The sequence below is a fragment of the Barbatula barbatula genome, assembly GCF_947034865.1.
Source record: "Barbatula barbatula genome assembly, chromosome: 5".
NCBI lineage: Eukaryota > Metazoa > Chordata > Actinopteri > Cypriniformes > Nemacheilidae > Barbatula > Barbatula barbatula.
In genome coordinates, this window is record NC_136769.1 from 10255639 (window position 1) to 10272785 (window position 17147).

At 41.4% G+C, this 17147-nt stretch overlaps 1 protein-coding gene across 1 annotated transcript in view; it reads right to left on the reverse strand.

Moving 5' to 3' along the window:
• Window positions 1-15304, reverse strand: part of xylt1 (xylosyltransferase I) — a 47893-nt gene extending 32589 nt beyond the window's left edge. The window contains exon 1 of the mRNA XM_079455728.1: window positions 14884-15304. Within this exon, the coding sequence (XP_079311854.1) occupies window positions 14884-15150 (267 nt within the window). The 5' untranslated portion in view covers window positions 15151-15304. The remainder of the gene's footprint in view (window positions 1-14883) is intronic.
• Window positions 15305-17147: the final 1843 nt, after the last annotated feature.

Here is a 17147-nt window from a genome sequence, read left to right on the forward strand (position 1 = left end):
GCGTTAATTGCATTCTATATTTTTCATTCCAATGCGTTCAACACAACAAAGATTGTTTGGTGACAGGCATTCTTCCAAATATCTTTCTCTGTGTTCACCCGAAAAAACAAATTTATATCGATTTGCAACAACTCGAGGGCGAGGAAAATAAATAATTTTTATTATTGGGGTGAACTGTCCCTTTAAGGGTCACGGCAGCATGTGAAGGCTAATCAAAGCATTGCATTTTAAATCCCTCTGCAGTTTCCAGTGTTTCTCAACAGGCAGTAATTAGAAGTCAATTCAGGTTTTTTTGCACTAAACATAACCAAAAACTCTCAGTTCAATCCATCCAAACACCTTACACACTTTCATCTTTCTGATGGTTGGGGAATGTATCCAGCTTGAGCGCTTTTGATAGTAGTAGCTACGAAGTACGAACACGAACTTCAAACAACGTCTTTTCTGTATGACAACTTCAATGTTTCTGATGATTCCCTATATGAAAGCATGCATAGGTAAAAACACCTAGACAGATGGAGGCAATCATCAATCTTTGATCACTGACTGCCACAACACGCTCGACCATTTGCAGATACGCAGATGATATACTAGATAAAGCAAAGAGGTCCACACTGACCTACTTCCCACTATGCTTGTTATCAACTGATCTAATTGACTATGTTAATACATTTTTTGATGAACAATCCCTTTAATTGTATGTAAAAGCTTTACATCCACGTTTGGCTGTGGTACGTTCTCACAGCCTTCACCATTAACAGACAATTCTAGCTAACAGGAGGGCACAAGCTTTAATTGTTGGGGCATTAACAGCAAGTGCCTCAAGCGAAAAGATTCACATCTAGTTTGTGATTTGCTGCTTTTCACAGCCGGTGGACTAAGCTCACAATCATCAACTCTGGATTCTCTGTGAGGAGCGCAGAGCTTCTCGTAAGCCCCTGCTAGAGGCGCTTTGTGCTGTTTTCCTATTGAACGCAGCCCTTGGCTCTCCGAGCACCTGTTGGCACAGGGCCTGATTGGCATCCTCCTCCTCCCCGTGACGCGATGGGCCCACGTCTCTCTCGGGTGCGAATGAGCAGACATTAAGCCTGGCTTATCCTGCTGCTTTAAGGTTTAAGACCTCGGCTTTTGTATCAAGTGGTCAACACTAATCCATTATAGTAGGGCTTTCTGGCAAAACACTCTAGATTTGGGGAGATTTGTGAGGTACTAACTAGTGAGAGTTGGCCCGTTTAAGAAGGTTTCCTGTTACCAGCCCAGCCTGTAATCAATTTCTCATGTTTCGTTTGACTGTATGTGTCTACGGCGGTTCTTGTTGTTCGTCAGTTAAAACGGTTATGTCAAAATAAACAAACAACCACCTTTCTCTGGCATCTTTAATGAGGTAAAACCTTGTAGGCAGTGTCTAAAGAGGCATACAAATGAGGCCGAGCAGCAATTAGAGATCCATATTGGGTGCAGCCACACTCAGCTAAAGATTTTTTTTAAATAAATGCTCAAGGTGCTTCTTGTGAAACGGATTGTTTGACATGTTGCGGCTCCGTCGGCCCCCTCGCATACGAAGTGGTCTTGGACGAGGGCCCCACTGCCTTTACATAACCGCCCCTTTCACTCAGGAAAAATAGGAGAACTGCCACTTTGTGTGGGCATGTGAACCACCGGGTGTAAAAAGCATATCTGTATAGGACATCCGCGCGTTCATTCTGCTTGTGTAAGCATGCAGAAACCTAGCACGTTCTGAAATACCTTTCTGCAAACTGTGACTCGAACAACCCCACCCTGGCTGGGTTCTTCGGTTCTCTCAGCCGCACGCTCCACCAGCAGCGCTGAGGCGTAGATGTATTTTGGGCTAATCTCTTCTTTAATTGCTAATAGCAAGGTATATGCATGGAACAGCCCGATTTGGACATAATGACACCAGGAAGGTCCAGGAATAAGAAGGCCCGGCGGTTTTCCAAGCCTGTTATTTGAGAGTAGCAGAGGAGGCATCAACCAAGATAGAACATACTGTACAGTAAGCTAAAACCTGAAGGCTGTCTGTGGTCCATGTGGAGGATGGAGAACATCAAAAAGACTCTGTGGAGCAGGATTGAATCAAGCCACCAACCGGACTGGTAGAGCCCATCTGGAGTTTATATACATGCATGTCTCAATGTACCCCTAAACCTAACCCTCACACAAAGCTTTCTGCACTTTCACATTGTCAAATAAACATCAAGTTCAATTTATAAGTGGTTGTCCTTATGAGAAAAATGTCCCCACAAGTTCAGTATCAATAGTAATAGGTAACCCAAGAAGCACTGGACCATGTATTGGCATACCATTCCATCTTTGCCATCTCTATTTCAAAGACTCTGGCCAACGGCACTACTCAGCAGGTCTCAATTAGATTTTTCTTGATGCATTCGCACGAGAAACCGCACTGAAAGAGTGCCTTTCTGAATACAGCGGTCATACTGCATTAATTTACATAGTTAGCAAATGAATAAAATATATGCAGTCGATAATCGCAGAACAGCATTTTTCTTTTAATAGTTACTGATATGTTTAGAGATAAACAGTGAGTGGGAAACTACCTTGTGAAATCGAATTACTCAACAATAGCCATTTGATTACATAAATGCTTGTTTCCGTACGATCAGTACAAACAAACAATTTCCTAATTATCCCTCTATTAAGATGTACTTAAAAGAGGAAAGCCAACGGCCAATAAAAGCCACATTATAATTACATTTACGCAAAAAAGGTCAACATATTTATTTTATGCAAAATGTCCCTGTACGCCCAATCTGAAAACATTTAAATGACAATTACAGACTAGATGTGTGAGGTGGGAAGCAGTTTAGACTCACACTGGCAGCACACACACTACATCATTTATGATCGATGTGTGTTGCAGGGTGTTTGTCGATAGAAGAAATCAATGTTGTAAACAGTGACGCAACAGCCATGTTCACAAGGAAATAAGGCTGTGATGGTAGTGGGACCCCCTTTTACAGGCAGCAGACCACCGCAACTCAATTCTACGCCAATAGTCGAAACGTTTGCCTTCTGTTAATGACTCAGTACATTTGTTGTTCTCTATGCTCCACTGCAGCTGCGATACAAAACAAGCTGTTGGAATATTAACGCACCGCTTCTCCACACAGACCACATAACACCTCCTCAACCAGTGCTGTTTGTCTCAAACTGAAATTCTCACCTTTTCTAAATAACTGCATTGTTGTTTGGTATGTTAGTTTTTTTTATTCACAAAAATATCTATCTAGCTCTTGCGTGGCACAATTCCATTTTGCCCATGTCCAATTCGACAATATGCTGCATTAATGCGACCTTCTGATTGGAATCCAAATAACAATATTATCCAAACCTTATTTCTCAGTTTTGCATTTAATCCAAGCTTGGATTCACATTTGCTTCATTTCTTTGTGGTCTCAACAGTTTAATTCTCAGCATTCCCTCATGAGGCCAACTACTTACCATCTAACTAGTCCAACCAACATCATTTTCTTAGCTATAAAGACTACCAGTCAAAAGTGTAGAATAATTTGACTGAAATGTTGCTCAAGATCTTAACTATTTTATCCTTAGGTGTACGCCTAAATGTTAAAAATGAAATGTGTAGACAGAATTATGCTTTGAGAATATAACAACTTCAATACTGTTTACCTCAAGCAGGTTGACAAAATGTGCAGAGATCATTTTTGCAAATTCTGAGCAAAAGATGGTAATATAACACATCTTGTAATTTGGGATTTTTTGTCACAACATTATTCCAATAATTAAATATAGATACAAGTAGTTTAGATACCACATATAACACGTGTCCACCATTTAGGAACAGTCCACTGACCTCACTCACAGGTTGCCAAAGTGCCACAATCCTGCGAGCCAGAGCTTTTAAATTCCTGAAAAAATGGCATACATTTTCATCATGTTGTATTGTTTTAGTTTAGCATATCTAATGCGGGCTTGCTGTTGAGTATTCATAGATAGTCTTGCCGGGGTTGCCAGATCTGCATATACAATGGCTAATTAGAATTTGCCTATTAAAATTTGTCAAATTAAATCCTTAGATTATTATAGTTAACAGAATTTAACTTTAATAAATGAAATAAAATAAAAATTGACAGTTGAATACCAAAATTCCTTCACAACTAACCTACAGAAAAAACAACTCACAGCAACCCAATAGGCCCTTTTCACATGACGTCACGCATCTTCCGTTCTGCCGAGAAGCAGTGTATCGTTACTTCCGCTACCGCCTTCAAGATGGAGTTACCAAGTCTCTTGCACAGCTGCCACAAATACGGCTACATGACAAGTCGCTTACGACAAGATCAAAAGCTAGATAAAGGATACAAATTCTTCGATGAAGGTCTTCTTATGAAGATAAGTGTTTTGTTTTTTCTTCCGAACTGTTTACACAGAGCACTTTAGTTTGACTGTACAAAAAGAAGGCAGAAAAATGAGAGTCTGAGAGAAAATTCTAAGATGCAGGGAACGTGCTATCTTCAAGCCCATAATTTGAAACAATGATGAGACATGAAATGGAGAACCCCACATCAAAGACTCAATGTGCCCATGCGCCTATTAAAACTTGAAGAGGCTCTCATAAAAGGAAGGAAAGGCCTCACAAAATTTAGGAGAAGAGATTAGAGCAACTCTTAACATGACACAGTATGAGGGACTGCCAGGTCATGGAAAAAAAGCCACATTTACTTGGGGTTTTTGGAGAAGGAGAGAGAGAGAGCTGTGACTACAGAGGTGATGAATGACTGAAGAATTCGAGCAGAAAATGGATTCTCGGATTGAGGGTCAGCCTAACCCTTTAGTCCTCAAATAAGGCCATTCCTGAGCTCCTCTGACAGCACTTCCGCAAACTGTTGGTCACCAATGACAATGATAAAAGTGTCTGCTAAATGACTAAATGTAATTGTTTCCATCCTCGATCCTTACAGCACCTGAAGATGTGATTCAAGATTGTGGTCTCTATGGCTAATGCTAACCCTTGTACACACAGATGTAGGACTTCCTTCTTTCCTGTGGGCTGTTATGAAGTATTGATTTCCTTTACAGTATGTGACTGTGGTCTGGGATGTGTGCTAGATATGCTTCCATTATACATCAATGTGGTGTTGAGGGAAAAGAAAAAAAACACACCACAGTTTATGGATGAACGTTGAGCGTGGAGAGTACAGAAGCAATCCCTCAATAAACTTTTTGGCACGCATGAGGGATTTCCACCATGGGCCTAATTGACATGTACCACTTTTTTTTCAATATGGAGCATGTTGACTATGGATTTAGAGATGGGCAGTACAGAGGAGTGTACAACCTCCATCACCATAAGATCTCTACCGCTGTGGCCTTTCCTCTTGGCCAGAATCAGCAACCCTTTAGATCCTGTGGGATCAGTTAGCAAGCTCGGCGCTATTCATCAGACAACTAAATCCCTCCCATTAGAAAGAGAGAAGAAAAGGGCAAGAGATATAGAGAGAGACAGAATTAGAGTGAGAGAGAGAAAGCACACCAGGGGGAAAAGAATGATTAGGGAACTTTGAGGCAACACCAGACTTTAATTACACTAACTATGGTGGTTTGGAGGGGAAACGTTTTAATACCGCCAAAAATGCCCTGAAACGCGTCGCGGGCAGTTGTGACACAGTAAGGCACCAGACCACTCACCCGCTGTTGGATTGGCATGATCCTTCCACGTTGCCTCTGTGTCGAAGAGCAATAACAGCAAGCCGTGGTGGGGAGAAGAAGATTAGAGATGAGCCTCGTACTCTGCATGTCTTTTATGAGCTGTGCTGCTTTAATGTCATGGAGGCTGTAACCAACACTTACGCTAAATCAACCTAAATAGAAACTTAAATGGCAATGCGACTGAAAACTAATGTCGGAGAAAAAGGAGGCAAAGATATGCAAATAACAGCTTTCGGGATAATTACGGTCATTTATTTGCCCCCTTCTATTGGCTCAAGGGTGGATTACAGAAGCAACGCTCAAGTCTCAGAGGCAGAGCTCTGGCAGGCTTTCAGTCTCCATTACTCACCGGTGTGTCTCAATTGCGAGCTCAAGTTCATCTGGAAGGCTCTTGGAGTCTCAAAATCATCACTGCACATGTGTATAAGCATCTGCATGCTTTTTATTGATTTAGTGATTGATTGAGGATTTCTGTGGGAAAAAAACAACTAGGCCTATAGACTTTACGTTCTTGATTGTTTCACTTAAAATGTATGAAAATAGCCACAAATATTATTGTTATATTAAAAATCAATTATAAAACATACAAGAGAAAAGAGCTACATTGTTAATATGGATATCATATCTCAGATAATTTGGTCATACAGATCTTGCAGAAGACTGCAATGAAGTCAGACATTTCTATTTTTGAGCATATCTGAGCAAAAGGGGACATGAGATCTGTGCTAAAACTCAAAAGGAAAATCATGAAACTACTGTGGTGTGAGAATTATGCAAAAATAATTGACAAGAATACAAACAAGAATAGAATAGAATAAAGCCATATCAACCGATCATATAAGTAGCCTTAGCAACCCACAGCACCATGATGCAGAATTTCACATGAACAATTGTCACTCTAGTTTATAGTAAAAATCATATTTTATATGAAATAATGACTCTTTAAGTTACTAGTTCACAGTCACCATCAATCTGCTCTCATCTACGGAGAAAGTGAGGGCAAGGGAAAGTCAAAAAAAGTAAATTCCCTCCGTGTTCATTAGTATTCATTTCATTCGGCTATTCAACCTTTTCAGGTGGTGAATTTGGCCTTAAATGGAATCCACATTTCTCTTTTCAGTAGTTTCTAAAAGGGCAAAACAAAGTGGATAAAGTCAAACTGAGAGCTGAACTTCAGCCGCCCGGCACAGGTCTATCGTCCCCGCATGGCAAGCCCTTGACATCAAGCAATTCTTTCTCCACAGTTTAAAATGAAGAACCGCAGAGCGTGTGGGAGGCTGATTCATGCGCGGATGATTCACCTGTCCCTCGAATACCTCCACGGCCACTTTACCAGCAAGTGGTCTACCAACCAGATTCAGTAGTCTGGGCTAACAAAGAGTTTAAAAAGTCACACTGGCAACACAAAGTATTCTCAAACCCCCTGGGATTGCAGAGGATTAGGCCACGGATTTGAGTAGAAACTGGATTAAGGGATTTTTTTATAAATTGAGAAAATACATATAAATTGCACAGTTTCCTCCTTGAACACCAGCCTGCACTTAATCGCTACTAGAGACCGTGTCTCAGCCCGGATGCTCAGATGATTCAATAACTGGTGTGGGGGTCTTTTTGCATGCTTTTTTAAGACCCCCAGGTTTCTCTTTGACAAAGGAAATCAGAGCTCAGAAATCAACTGCAGGCTTTTCGTTTGCATTCTATGTTTGCTAAAACGTTTGTGATCAGAGACTTATGAGCAAGCTGTTTATAAGGTCTCGTGGGGGGGACCCTCTACCCCGTCTGGGTGGAGGAAACTTACAGCAGGAGGCAGAGGGAGTGTATTAGCATAACCTCGCTTGCGGACTAAAGGACATTCAGAGGCACGGTGGGACTTCACACCACTGTGCGATACACTCACATTCTCTCACACATCGCTAAAAAGAGAGCGAGAGCGAGAGCATCACGTGACCGGGGCTGTGAAAGAGCCTGAGTCTTGGTCACATGTAGCCGACATGATTCACAAGCCCCAGCAGGCATTGCCTAGAATTATGCCCTTCGAGCACACTTTAATTAGGTCTCCGTCGCTGGACGCACATTGTATAATGGAATGGGTGAAATGGCATTTGCGGGTAAAAAAAAAGTAAAGACTCGTAGACAAAGCTATGTGCGTTTAGAATATTTTAAGATTCTCTTCACTGTGTAAAATGTATTGTCTACGTTTACAGATATCCACAAACATTTGTCCTTTCCAATACAGAAATGAATATTGTTATATTTAAGGCATCCATGACACCAAAAAACGAGACATTGGAGGTCATGGAAAACAGAAGAAAAAGCCTTGAAAATTACCCGCGTGATTTAAATTCTTTGAATTTCACACGCAATCATATAACAACACTAGACTAGATTCCCGGATGGGTTTCGCTATCTGCGTAAGACAAAACAAACAAACAAAAACTGGTTTAAGATGCTTACCAATGGGATTTTTGACTACTCTTGGGATTAGGGATTTAAAGCATTTGTTATTGCATCTGCTAAAAGCCGTGGCTGATATTAGGCGGTGCGTAATGAGGTTGTTGTGCAGTAGTGTGATTATCTGATGTTGGGGGGATTATGTCCGTTGCTCGCTGGCGAGGAACACATGGATGAGCTGGTTTGGCCGTTGTTCAGCGCAGGAATGCAGATATACACAGTGGAGAGAGACACACGGAACGAGAGACAGGAAGAGAGAAGCAGACAGAACTACATGAACTGGACACCATTCAATCTGTTTGGCTAAAGCACATTCGGGTGTGTGCGATTCCATGATGTATATTAGAATGTCATACGGTTGAATGCGTGGAAGGTGTACAAAATGAGACAGGTACAGACTGAGAGAGAAACAGACAGGAGGAGAGAAGATGAGCTATGGAAAATGAGACCGACAGAAAGAGACATTGTGAAGGGCAGACAGATGGGGTAGGGGTGGGTTGCGTTACCTGTCTGAATGGAAGCTAAACGAGGAAGCCGGTGAATGAGTTTATTTTTCTTTGGCCATCAACTGAGTGAGCTGTAACATAAGCCTCATTCATGATCCAAATATGACTAGCACACTGCTGTACAGTCATACTAGCACACCTTGACAGTCTCCGTCACACACACTGACCAGTGCTTTCCATCCCTCACACTGAGCGCATTCACATAAATGTACAATCCCTCTCTTCATGTGCAGCGCCAACCCGTTCGCTGTGATGACTCTTGCTCAACCACACGTTTATATAATCTTTTCCAATCAACCATTGAATACAAACATGTTTAACAGTTACATGCACATGTTGAGTTCCATCAGACCTCCCCAAAAATCTAATATCAGTGAAACTCTGTAGAAAAAACCTCTAAAGACAAAAGTAATGTGTGACACAAGATGTAAAGTTTGAATTTTGGGTGTGAGCTATTCCTTTAAGAGCTGCGCTTGTGTTTGTTGTGATGTCATCACCCTGCGTGAAAGTGCCGATTGCTTTGATCCTTATTCTAGTCAAAAACACAACCGCAAACATACAATGAAACAGTCAATAAAGACTTCAACACAATGACACCACATCAACCCGCCCACCCTAGCTTAACTTCCACAAGCCCCGCCTCCCCCCATGTCCACACAGTGAGTGATAACAAACAGGAGCCAGCAATGACAGGACTGAGACTGAATTAAGGGCCAGTTACAGTACACTAAGCCGTTCATGAATAGCAAACTTCCACAGTTATGTTAATTGTAGCATTACAGTGCACCAATTTGCTGTTTTTCCAATATCTATGACAAGCCACCATTGTGCTGTCAAGCTTACACAACAACATAACAATTACCTCACTTTTTATGGACATGTTTACAAAGAACCTAAAGTAAAATATTCAAGCCCAACACAAAAGACATTCAGACACTTGAAACAATTTTCACCTCTGTGTCCGCGCCAAGACAAAAAGTATTTATCACAGGGCCTGGTGCGAAAAACCAACCCAAGCACTTTCTTTCTCTTTACTAGATGAAGTCGTTGCCGAAGCAATGGGCCCGCGCCCCGTTCATTAGGGGAGCACATCATGGAATTGTTTCTGATAACCATCAGCTTAACTGAGAGAAACAAATCAATAGGTGTTGGCTCGGTTCATTACGTAAAAGTCAAACCACTCTCTTCTATCTTTCCAGGTCTTCTGGAAAAGAAAAATAAGCAGCCTTATAAAAATTGGACTTTGCCTTGGGACTTCCAAGCCCGTATAAAAACAACCGGGTTTAACTTTCGCAATTCGTCGTCATTAATCTTTACAAGGTCTGAGATATACTTCCCTCCCTGTTTAAGCGCTAATGCGGGCGAGGAAATGCTAACAGGGCAGCTGTCCAACTGAAGTTGGACCATATGAGCACCCTGGGGCGGTTTCTGATGATCCAGCAAAATAACGACCAGCCTAGATCAAATATTGGTGGAGAGAGAGGCAGAGCGATGAGGGAAGAGAGGGAAAGAGAAAGCACCAGAGACAGAGAGATCGTCTGTAAGCATTCAGGCGTTCTGACAGAGTGTGAGTCAGCACTGCACGGCGAGGACAAAACAGCTCAACAACTCAATAACAAGAAAAGACAATGTACCCACACCTCACCGACCATTCCTGGACAACATGCTACTGTGTTTCCATAAGTGAGTAAGCTGTGTGTATGCGGTCACCTATGTGACGGTCCCCAGAGTCCTCCCTTCTGGGATCCCACCGCTCATTCAGGGGCCGACTAGTCGGCGGATAACAAGCACATTGAGTGCACATACACGCTGAGCACAACATACAAGATTGATCACCATCGTACCAGGCTGCCCTCGCATCAGGAACGTCCTGTGGCGACAGGAGCCAGGTGATGTTGGATCATGTGGGACCGGCTGACCTACAGAGAATCAGAATGTGAGGTAACGAGATAAACGTGCCGTTCCGATCACCTGGTGCGCAGCGGCATCTGGCTAATGAGAGCGTGTTTAAACCAGCAAAGGAAGTGTCGTTTATTGCCACGTTAACTCCGACCCCAAACAAGCAAAACATATGGAATGACCCTGCAACACATCTGTCTGCTGTAGAGGAAATCTACCCTCGATTCGATAGCTAAAAAAATATAGATATTTGATACGTTTTTCGATACCATAGGGACAAAACTGCCATAACATTAAGGCACTATATTTTTATCTAAAGTGAATTTGAACAAGACTAGACCATGAGTAATATTATTTTATTATTTATTATTGTTAATCTAATGTTAATTGTATTAAAACATTTAGGCCTACTATTTAAAATCAAAGTTGTATTTGTCAGTTTTAATTAACCAGAGCTTACATAAATAGTAGTATTTTTAAACTAACATTTAAAAGAGATTAACAATTACTTGCATCCCATGCGATTAAATTGATGTGTAGTCTACTGTAGATTTATTAGTCTGAGACTTTTAGAGCTCCATCCGTGGGTCCGGATCCACTTTCATTGTATGTAGAAGCATTTTAGACATTACCCACAGTATGGTGGTCATTCCCCCCGTTAAGATGCGGTAAAAACAGGCTGATGGTTAGGAGTCTTGGTGGAGGATGGATGCTGCGAAAATGTAGGGAGAAGGCAGGTAAGGCATCTTGTCTATTTTTAAGGGTTTTCTCCCGAGCTGGTAGGATGACTGGTGAGGTTAGTTTATAGAAAGCCATTAGGGTTGATGATCTGATTGGTTAGGTTAGTCATGGAAAGCCAGCCGGGTTAATTATCTGGTGGGTGAGGTGAGTCATGGGAAGCCAGCCGGGTTAGTTATCCACACATGCTCCTCCCGAACTTTGTTAATAAAACATCATATAGCTTTGGCAAGACATTCAAGTGATATTTCATACAACACATTTTCCACATTTACTTTAAAGGGGTCATATGGCACAAATATGTGTTTTTCAGGGTCTTTGGTGTGTTACAAGTTGCCCATACATGTATTCGACACCTAAAATTGCTAAATTGTAAGTGTCGGAAACAAAAGATTCTATCTAAAAGTGAATCCTCACCCAGACCTGCCTTAAACGCCTCGTGTAACCACACCCCCAAAAATCTACGTCAGTTTATGATCAGATTTGACTAAGACCGCCCAAATGTTTAAGCAAGTAAGGTGGACATACCTGTCAGTACAATTGCTTTGGAACCTGATATTATAAATATGGTAAAGGTGTTACATTTCCATCACACACTTGCAATATTGGACAAAAACGCGCTGGTTAACTGGCCATGGTAGCACACCTCGCTTTTCAGAGCGATGAGCTTCGTAAAAAATCAGCGTGTTTCAAAGAGGCGGGGAAAAAAGAAGATCAAACATGCACTGTATGTGTAATACAGCTTTTTTAACCTTAAATCGTGTAAACACATTGCATCACATTTAAAACAAATTATAATATTTGATTTAGCCGTGTCAAAATGACCCCTTTAATGTTTAATTTCTAGTGTCTAACACCCAAGTATGGCTTTTTCGGTTTCTTTGGAAATTCCAAACTTACAAAAAACGTAGTAAAATATCCTCCAAGCTCAAAAATTATTACATTTTGTGATTTACAGAAAAATTCCACATTTATCTGGGGCCTAATCCACTTCTCATTATTTCTGCTGACATCTCCATTTCCTCACAAAATGTAACTTCCACTTTTAGGTTGGAAGAAACCAACACAGCACAGAACCCAAAAAAATCACAAAATATTCAAATAACATGCAAACGACAAGGTTAATGCAGTGTTTAGCAAAGCGTCTACATGGGCCCTGAGAGGCGAGAGATAATATTTCAAAAAGGCTGAACTCTGGACAATTTGTGCCAGCAAACGTGTCACTGATATTAAAGTCAGCAGCTACACAAACTGCAGGACAAAAAGAAATGAATCACACCTAAATTAATTTGGCTCTCTTTTGAGTTAAGAGAGGCCAGTAGTGAAACAGCACTACAACAAAAGCTCGGTTTTACATGCAAACACACTCTACTTTCAAAAGCCATTTTCATTAATATAATAAACAGCATCAGTACACTGCATTAAAAACATATCACAGCTGACAAATTAGTCATATTCAACTCCAACATTTAACTTATATTAAGAATAAAGCCAACAGACAAAAACAGACCGACATGGGGTCTATTTACTGTCTAGTGGTCTCAAAGCTTTCTCATGCATCTTCTGAAACACTCTCAGGTTTCTAGTACTGTCCACCTATCTCTCCGCTCGCCCACCTTACCGACTCCACAGCGAGGATCGCGATAACCAGCTAAAACAATCGCACGGCTGCGAGCACCCACTTTATTCCTCGGCCAATCCTGTTTGCAAGAATAAATAGCACAACGCAGCTGCAAACAAATGCGAAAAGAGACATAGCAAGAAATCCAGAAGATACAGAAGAGGAGAGTGTGTGCACAAGAACACTTCATCAATCCAGCACTGACAAAAGGGTCACTGATGCTTGGGTCACACCGCACTCGAATATCATTATCAGCTTTGTTTGAAGACATTGAGTGGCACAGCAAGCTTCCCACAGCAGAGTTGGACTGAGGGTGATTTCTCGACAGGGAGAATTTCAGAACAGACGAGACCAAAGATACACACACTTCACACCACCAAAGCATGATGGTAGCAAGCCCCTCTGCTGACATGCTCACATTTACCGGACATTAATGCTGGTGCCAAACTGCGACAACGAAGGCAAAACTGAGAAGCCAGTCCTGCAGAGAATTCAGAGTGCAAAGGCACCAACGGTTAGTGCTGGAGGGATCAAGGCGCGCACTTTAGACTTCAGGCTTAAATTCGACCACGGAAGAATAGAGTTATCACATTAGACACAGATGGAGCAACAAGTCGGGTATATCAGCGAGAGACTAAATGAGATGGAACATCGCTGCGGGCTTACTGTAGTTTACATTACACCTGGATTAAAAAACTAAATGAACGCCTTTGCAATTAAAAGGAAAGTACCACATGGTAACCAAATGGTGATTACATTAGCCTGCAGTGAAAATCTGCTCCAGCCCTCAGATTTTACATTAATACAGATTTACATCCTCAACATGGACACAAGATGACATGGCGATTGAACGAGGGTAAAACATGCCAAAGCTACTGATAATGTAAAGGTTTCTAACAGTTTTTAGAAAAACCAATAAGCATTATATTAATGAAATATTACATGATACAATTACATTTAAAAACTGTGATGCTTTGAGCATTCAGCACATCACTGACATGACGCCTTTAAGGTATTCAGTGTGAATTAAAGACAGGAACCGTTTAATATTTTATACTTTTTGGCGGTCTCTCAAAACCCATTCAGCTGCCTAGACAGATGGCATTCTTGACATAACAAAATCAAGCAACATAAATGATACAATACAACAACTAAACTGCTATCTAGGTAAACACCTCACAGTCACGGGAATGGAAACATTCAATAAATTGTGTCACTTAACATTTAACATTATTTAACGTGGTTAAGAAAAGTATGCAAAAATAGTCAAGACTAACTAGAAATTCAATTACGCAAATTTTGCTTTTAAACAGATAAGGCAACATTTACATCTTCTGACAGCTGAAATGAAATTCGCTGAAGTATTTAGGATAGTTCTGTATTTAACACTAGTTTTGTTAAATGATGTTTCTACATTATCTACCCAAATAATTACACCGTTTTCATCTAAAACCGAGGAATATGGATATTCCTGTCATTACGGGATACGACGTTCATTAACCTAGAACAGGATTATATCGCACATCCTTTCAGTTTTCATAAAGGCCATGACAAATCACGAGCAACATGATCATGCTATTAAAACAATTCATAAGACTCGGAGGTGTTACGCGCATCTACTATTACTACAGCAACAACTTAATGCCAGAGTTGTGGTGGGCAGCGATCAGTCAGATAAATGCTACAAAGTACCAAACAAAACGGCATCTTACGCGCCGTGACACTCTCAGGTCTGCTTATGCATTTAGACAAGAAACCCGCTTAAAAAAAAACATTCTCCCTCCGTTCGCGATGCCTGTGGGAAAAACACCCCGAAACACTAGTTCTGGGGACCAGACAACCTTTCCGAATGGGAACGGGCCCGTTATGACGGACTCAACAGAAGGCGGACCCGCGGAATGAATGGAGCGCTGTGAGGTTGAGGTCTTTCATAAGAGCGATGGAAAATTTCAGCCTTACCGGTTGCTGTTTATGTCGAATAGACGCTTTGCCCAGCGGCGGCTGGTGATGCCTCCTCTGGATGCCGCTCTTCGGGTAGTCGCTGTAGGCTTTGTTGATGCCGATTCGGTCCCTCTTCTCTCTGGCGTTGTCTTTTCTGTCTTCACCCGTGTCCAGATTGCTGAAGTTCCACACGATGAGCGTTTGGACCAGCAGCACTGTCAGAGCGGCTATTAACGCTGACCGTGAACGGCGAGCCAACTTACGAGCGCACAAACTGCCGAACATCTTCACCCTGAAGCGGCGAGGTGCCACTGCCCAGCGCCGACAGCTTTGTGGCTTCGCGTCGCTAAAGCAGCGTGGAAAAGGAGAGAGGGGGCGGCTGGCAAACGTTCCGCTGGAGGAGAGAGCGCGGATGAAATGAGACGACGCGCCCCCGCGTGGAGGCGCTTAGAAATGACATAGAGCGGTTTTTAAAGGGAACAGAAAAACCTGGTTTGATCAGAAATACATATTTGTGTATATTTTACGTAATAATTGATGCAAGAAACAAACCACAAACAAGTGCAAATGCTTACGCCAGGAATCAGCAAAATGGGAATTATATATTTTTTCAATGAGTTCGCAAATTGTAGCCTATATATATATATATATATATATAAGCCTATATATGTGTGTGTGTGTGTGTGTGTGTGTGTGCGCGTGCGCGTGTGCGTGTGAATAGCCGCATCCTATTTCATCCTTCCTTTATTATTGTTTAACCCATGGTTTAACCGATCAATGGCTGCTTATTGATAGTGTTAACCCGTCAGATTTAAAAAAAATGGAGATAACCCTGAGAGCCAACTTGACTCCCTCAACAATAAACCCAGGTGAAGCATGCCGTTTTCTTAATCAAGACTGAGTCCATCTCTCATCCCCGCATAGCGCGGCAGACAGTACACGAAGACGTGGTTTCCATGGGAATACCCCCGTGTTCTTTTCTTTCCTCCAACAGTTAAGAAGACTGGGAAATAAAGAGACACAATGCGATTTCCATCGCGCACATCAGAGCGTGGTGAGCACCGCTGTTTGTTCACAGCATTCTTGACATCATTAAAATTGAATCAGCCACCCCGATGCTGCTTCTGTATAATTCACGAGTCTCGCGTCGAGATCACGATGCTTTGATGAATTAGAGAAAAGGACGAGGCACAGTCACACACTTCTTGCGTCTCACAATGTTGCAGAACAGACAGAAAGTCCCCCAGGCAACATACGAGGAGGTGTACAGTTACGCGGGAATTCGCATGTCGACATTCGCCATCGCTTGGCCTATGTGCACATGGGGGTCGTAAGATCTAGCAGAAGAGGGGGACGAGAGCAAAAAAACAATGGGACATGTGCCCTTGGGTAGATTTTCTGCACATTCGTCTGTCAGGAGAACTTACAGGTTTTACCCAAACGATTTGCTTTAGGGTTTATAAAGATCTAGAGAATTATCAATGCTTATAGCCTACTTGCTGTACAAGAAAAGCAACCACAAACGTACCAAATTAACAATCAACTAAAATGAAACGTATAGCCTGCATGAAAACACAATTACTTCACTTTTATTAGCTTATATTAAACATATAAAATAAATTAAACCGTTTCATCAGTTTCACAATGTGCATTGTTCCAAAGCAGCTTTACAGGAGAAAATAAGAAAAACTGAAAAACACCAAAAAGGTCAAACACTGCACAGTGCATGGTGTTTATGGAACAAGCATGATTATTATGGAAATAATCAGTGGCGCAAAAAGTGGGTATGCGCTATATGCGGCGCATAGGGGCGCCGCACCATGGGGGTCTAAAGCCTGACTGAAATTTTTCATGTCATTATTTAGTAAGAAAGAACACAACTGAGTGCACAATACTTTTTCTAATATTTTTGACAGGTAAGGGAGACTTGAAATCGGTCTTAAGTTTCTTTGTTCATTGGGGTCTAAGTTTGGTTTCTTGAAGAGGCTTAGTGATGGCCAGTTTAAAGTGTCCTGGGACATGGCCTAGATTAATTGACGAGTTGATAATGTTATAAATGGGCTCCATCCAATCTGTTTTTGCTTATAATATAACAAGTTATTTTACGTTTAATATCTATTAATATTAATTTATACTAATATTGCATTGTATAATAATTGTATTAAATGAAATTAAAACTACTCAACAGTTATTGATTATTTGCAGTCGTCTACCAGAATTTACACTATACTTTCCCTTTTATTAATTGTCATGATTTTACATGAACTAAAAAACTAAAACAA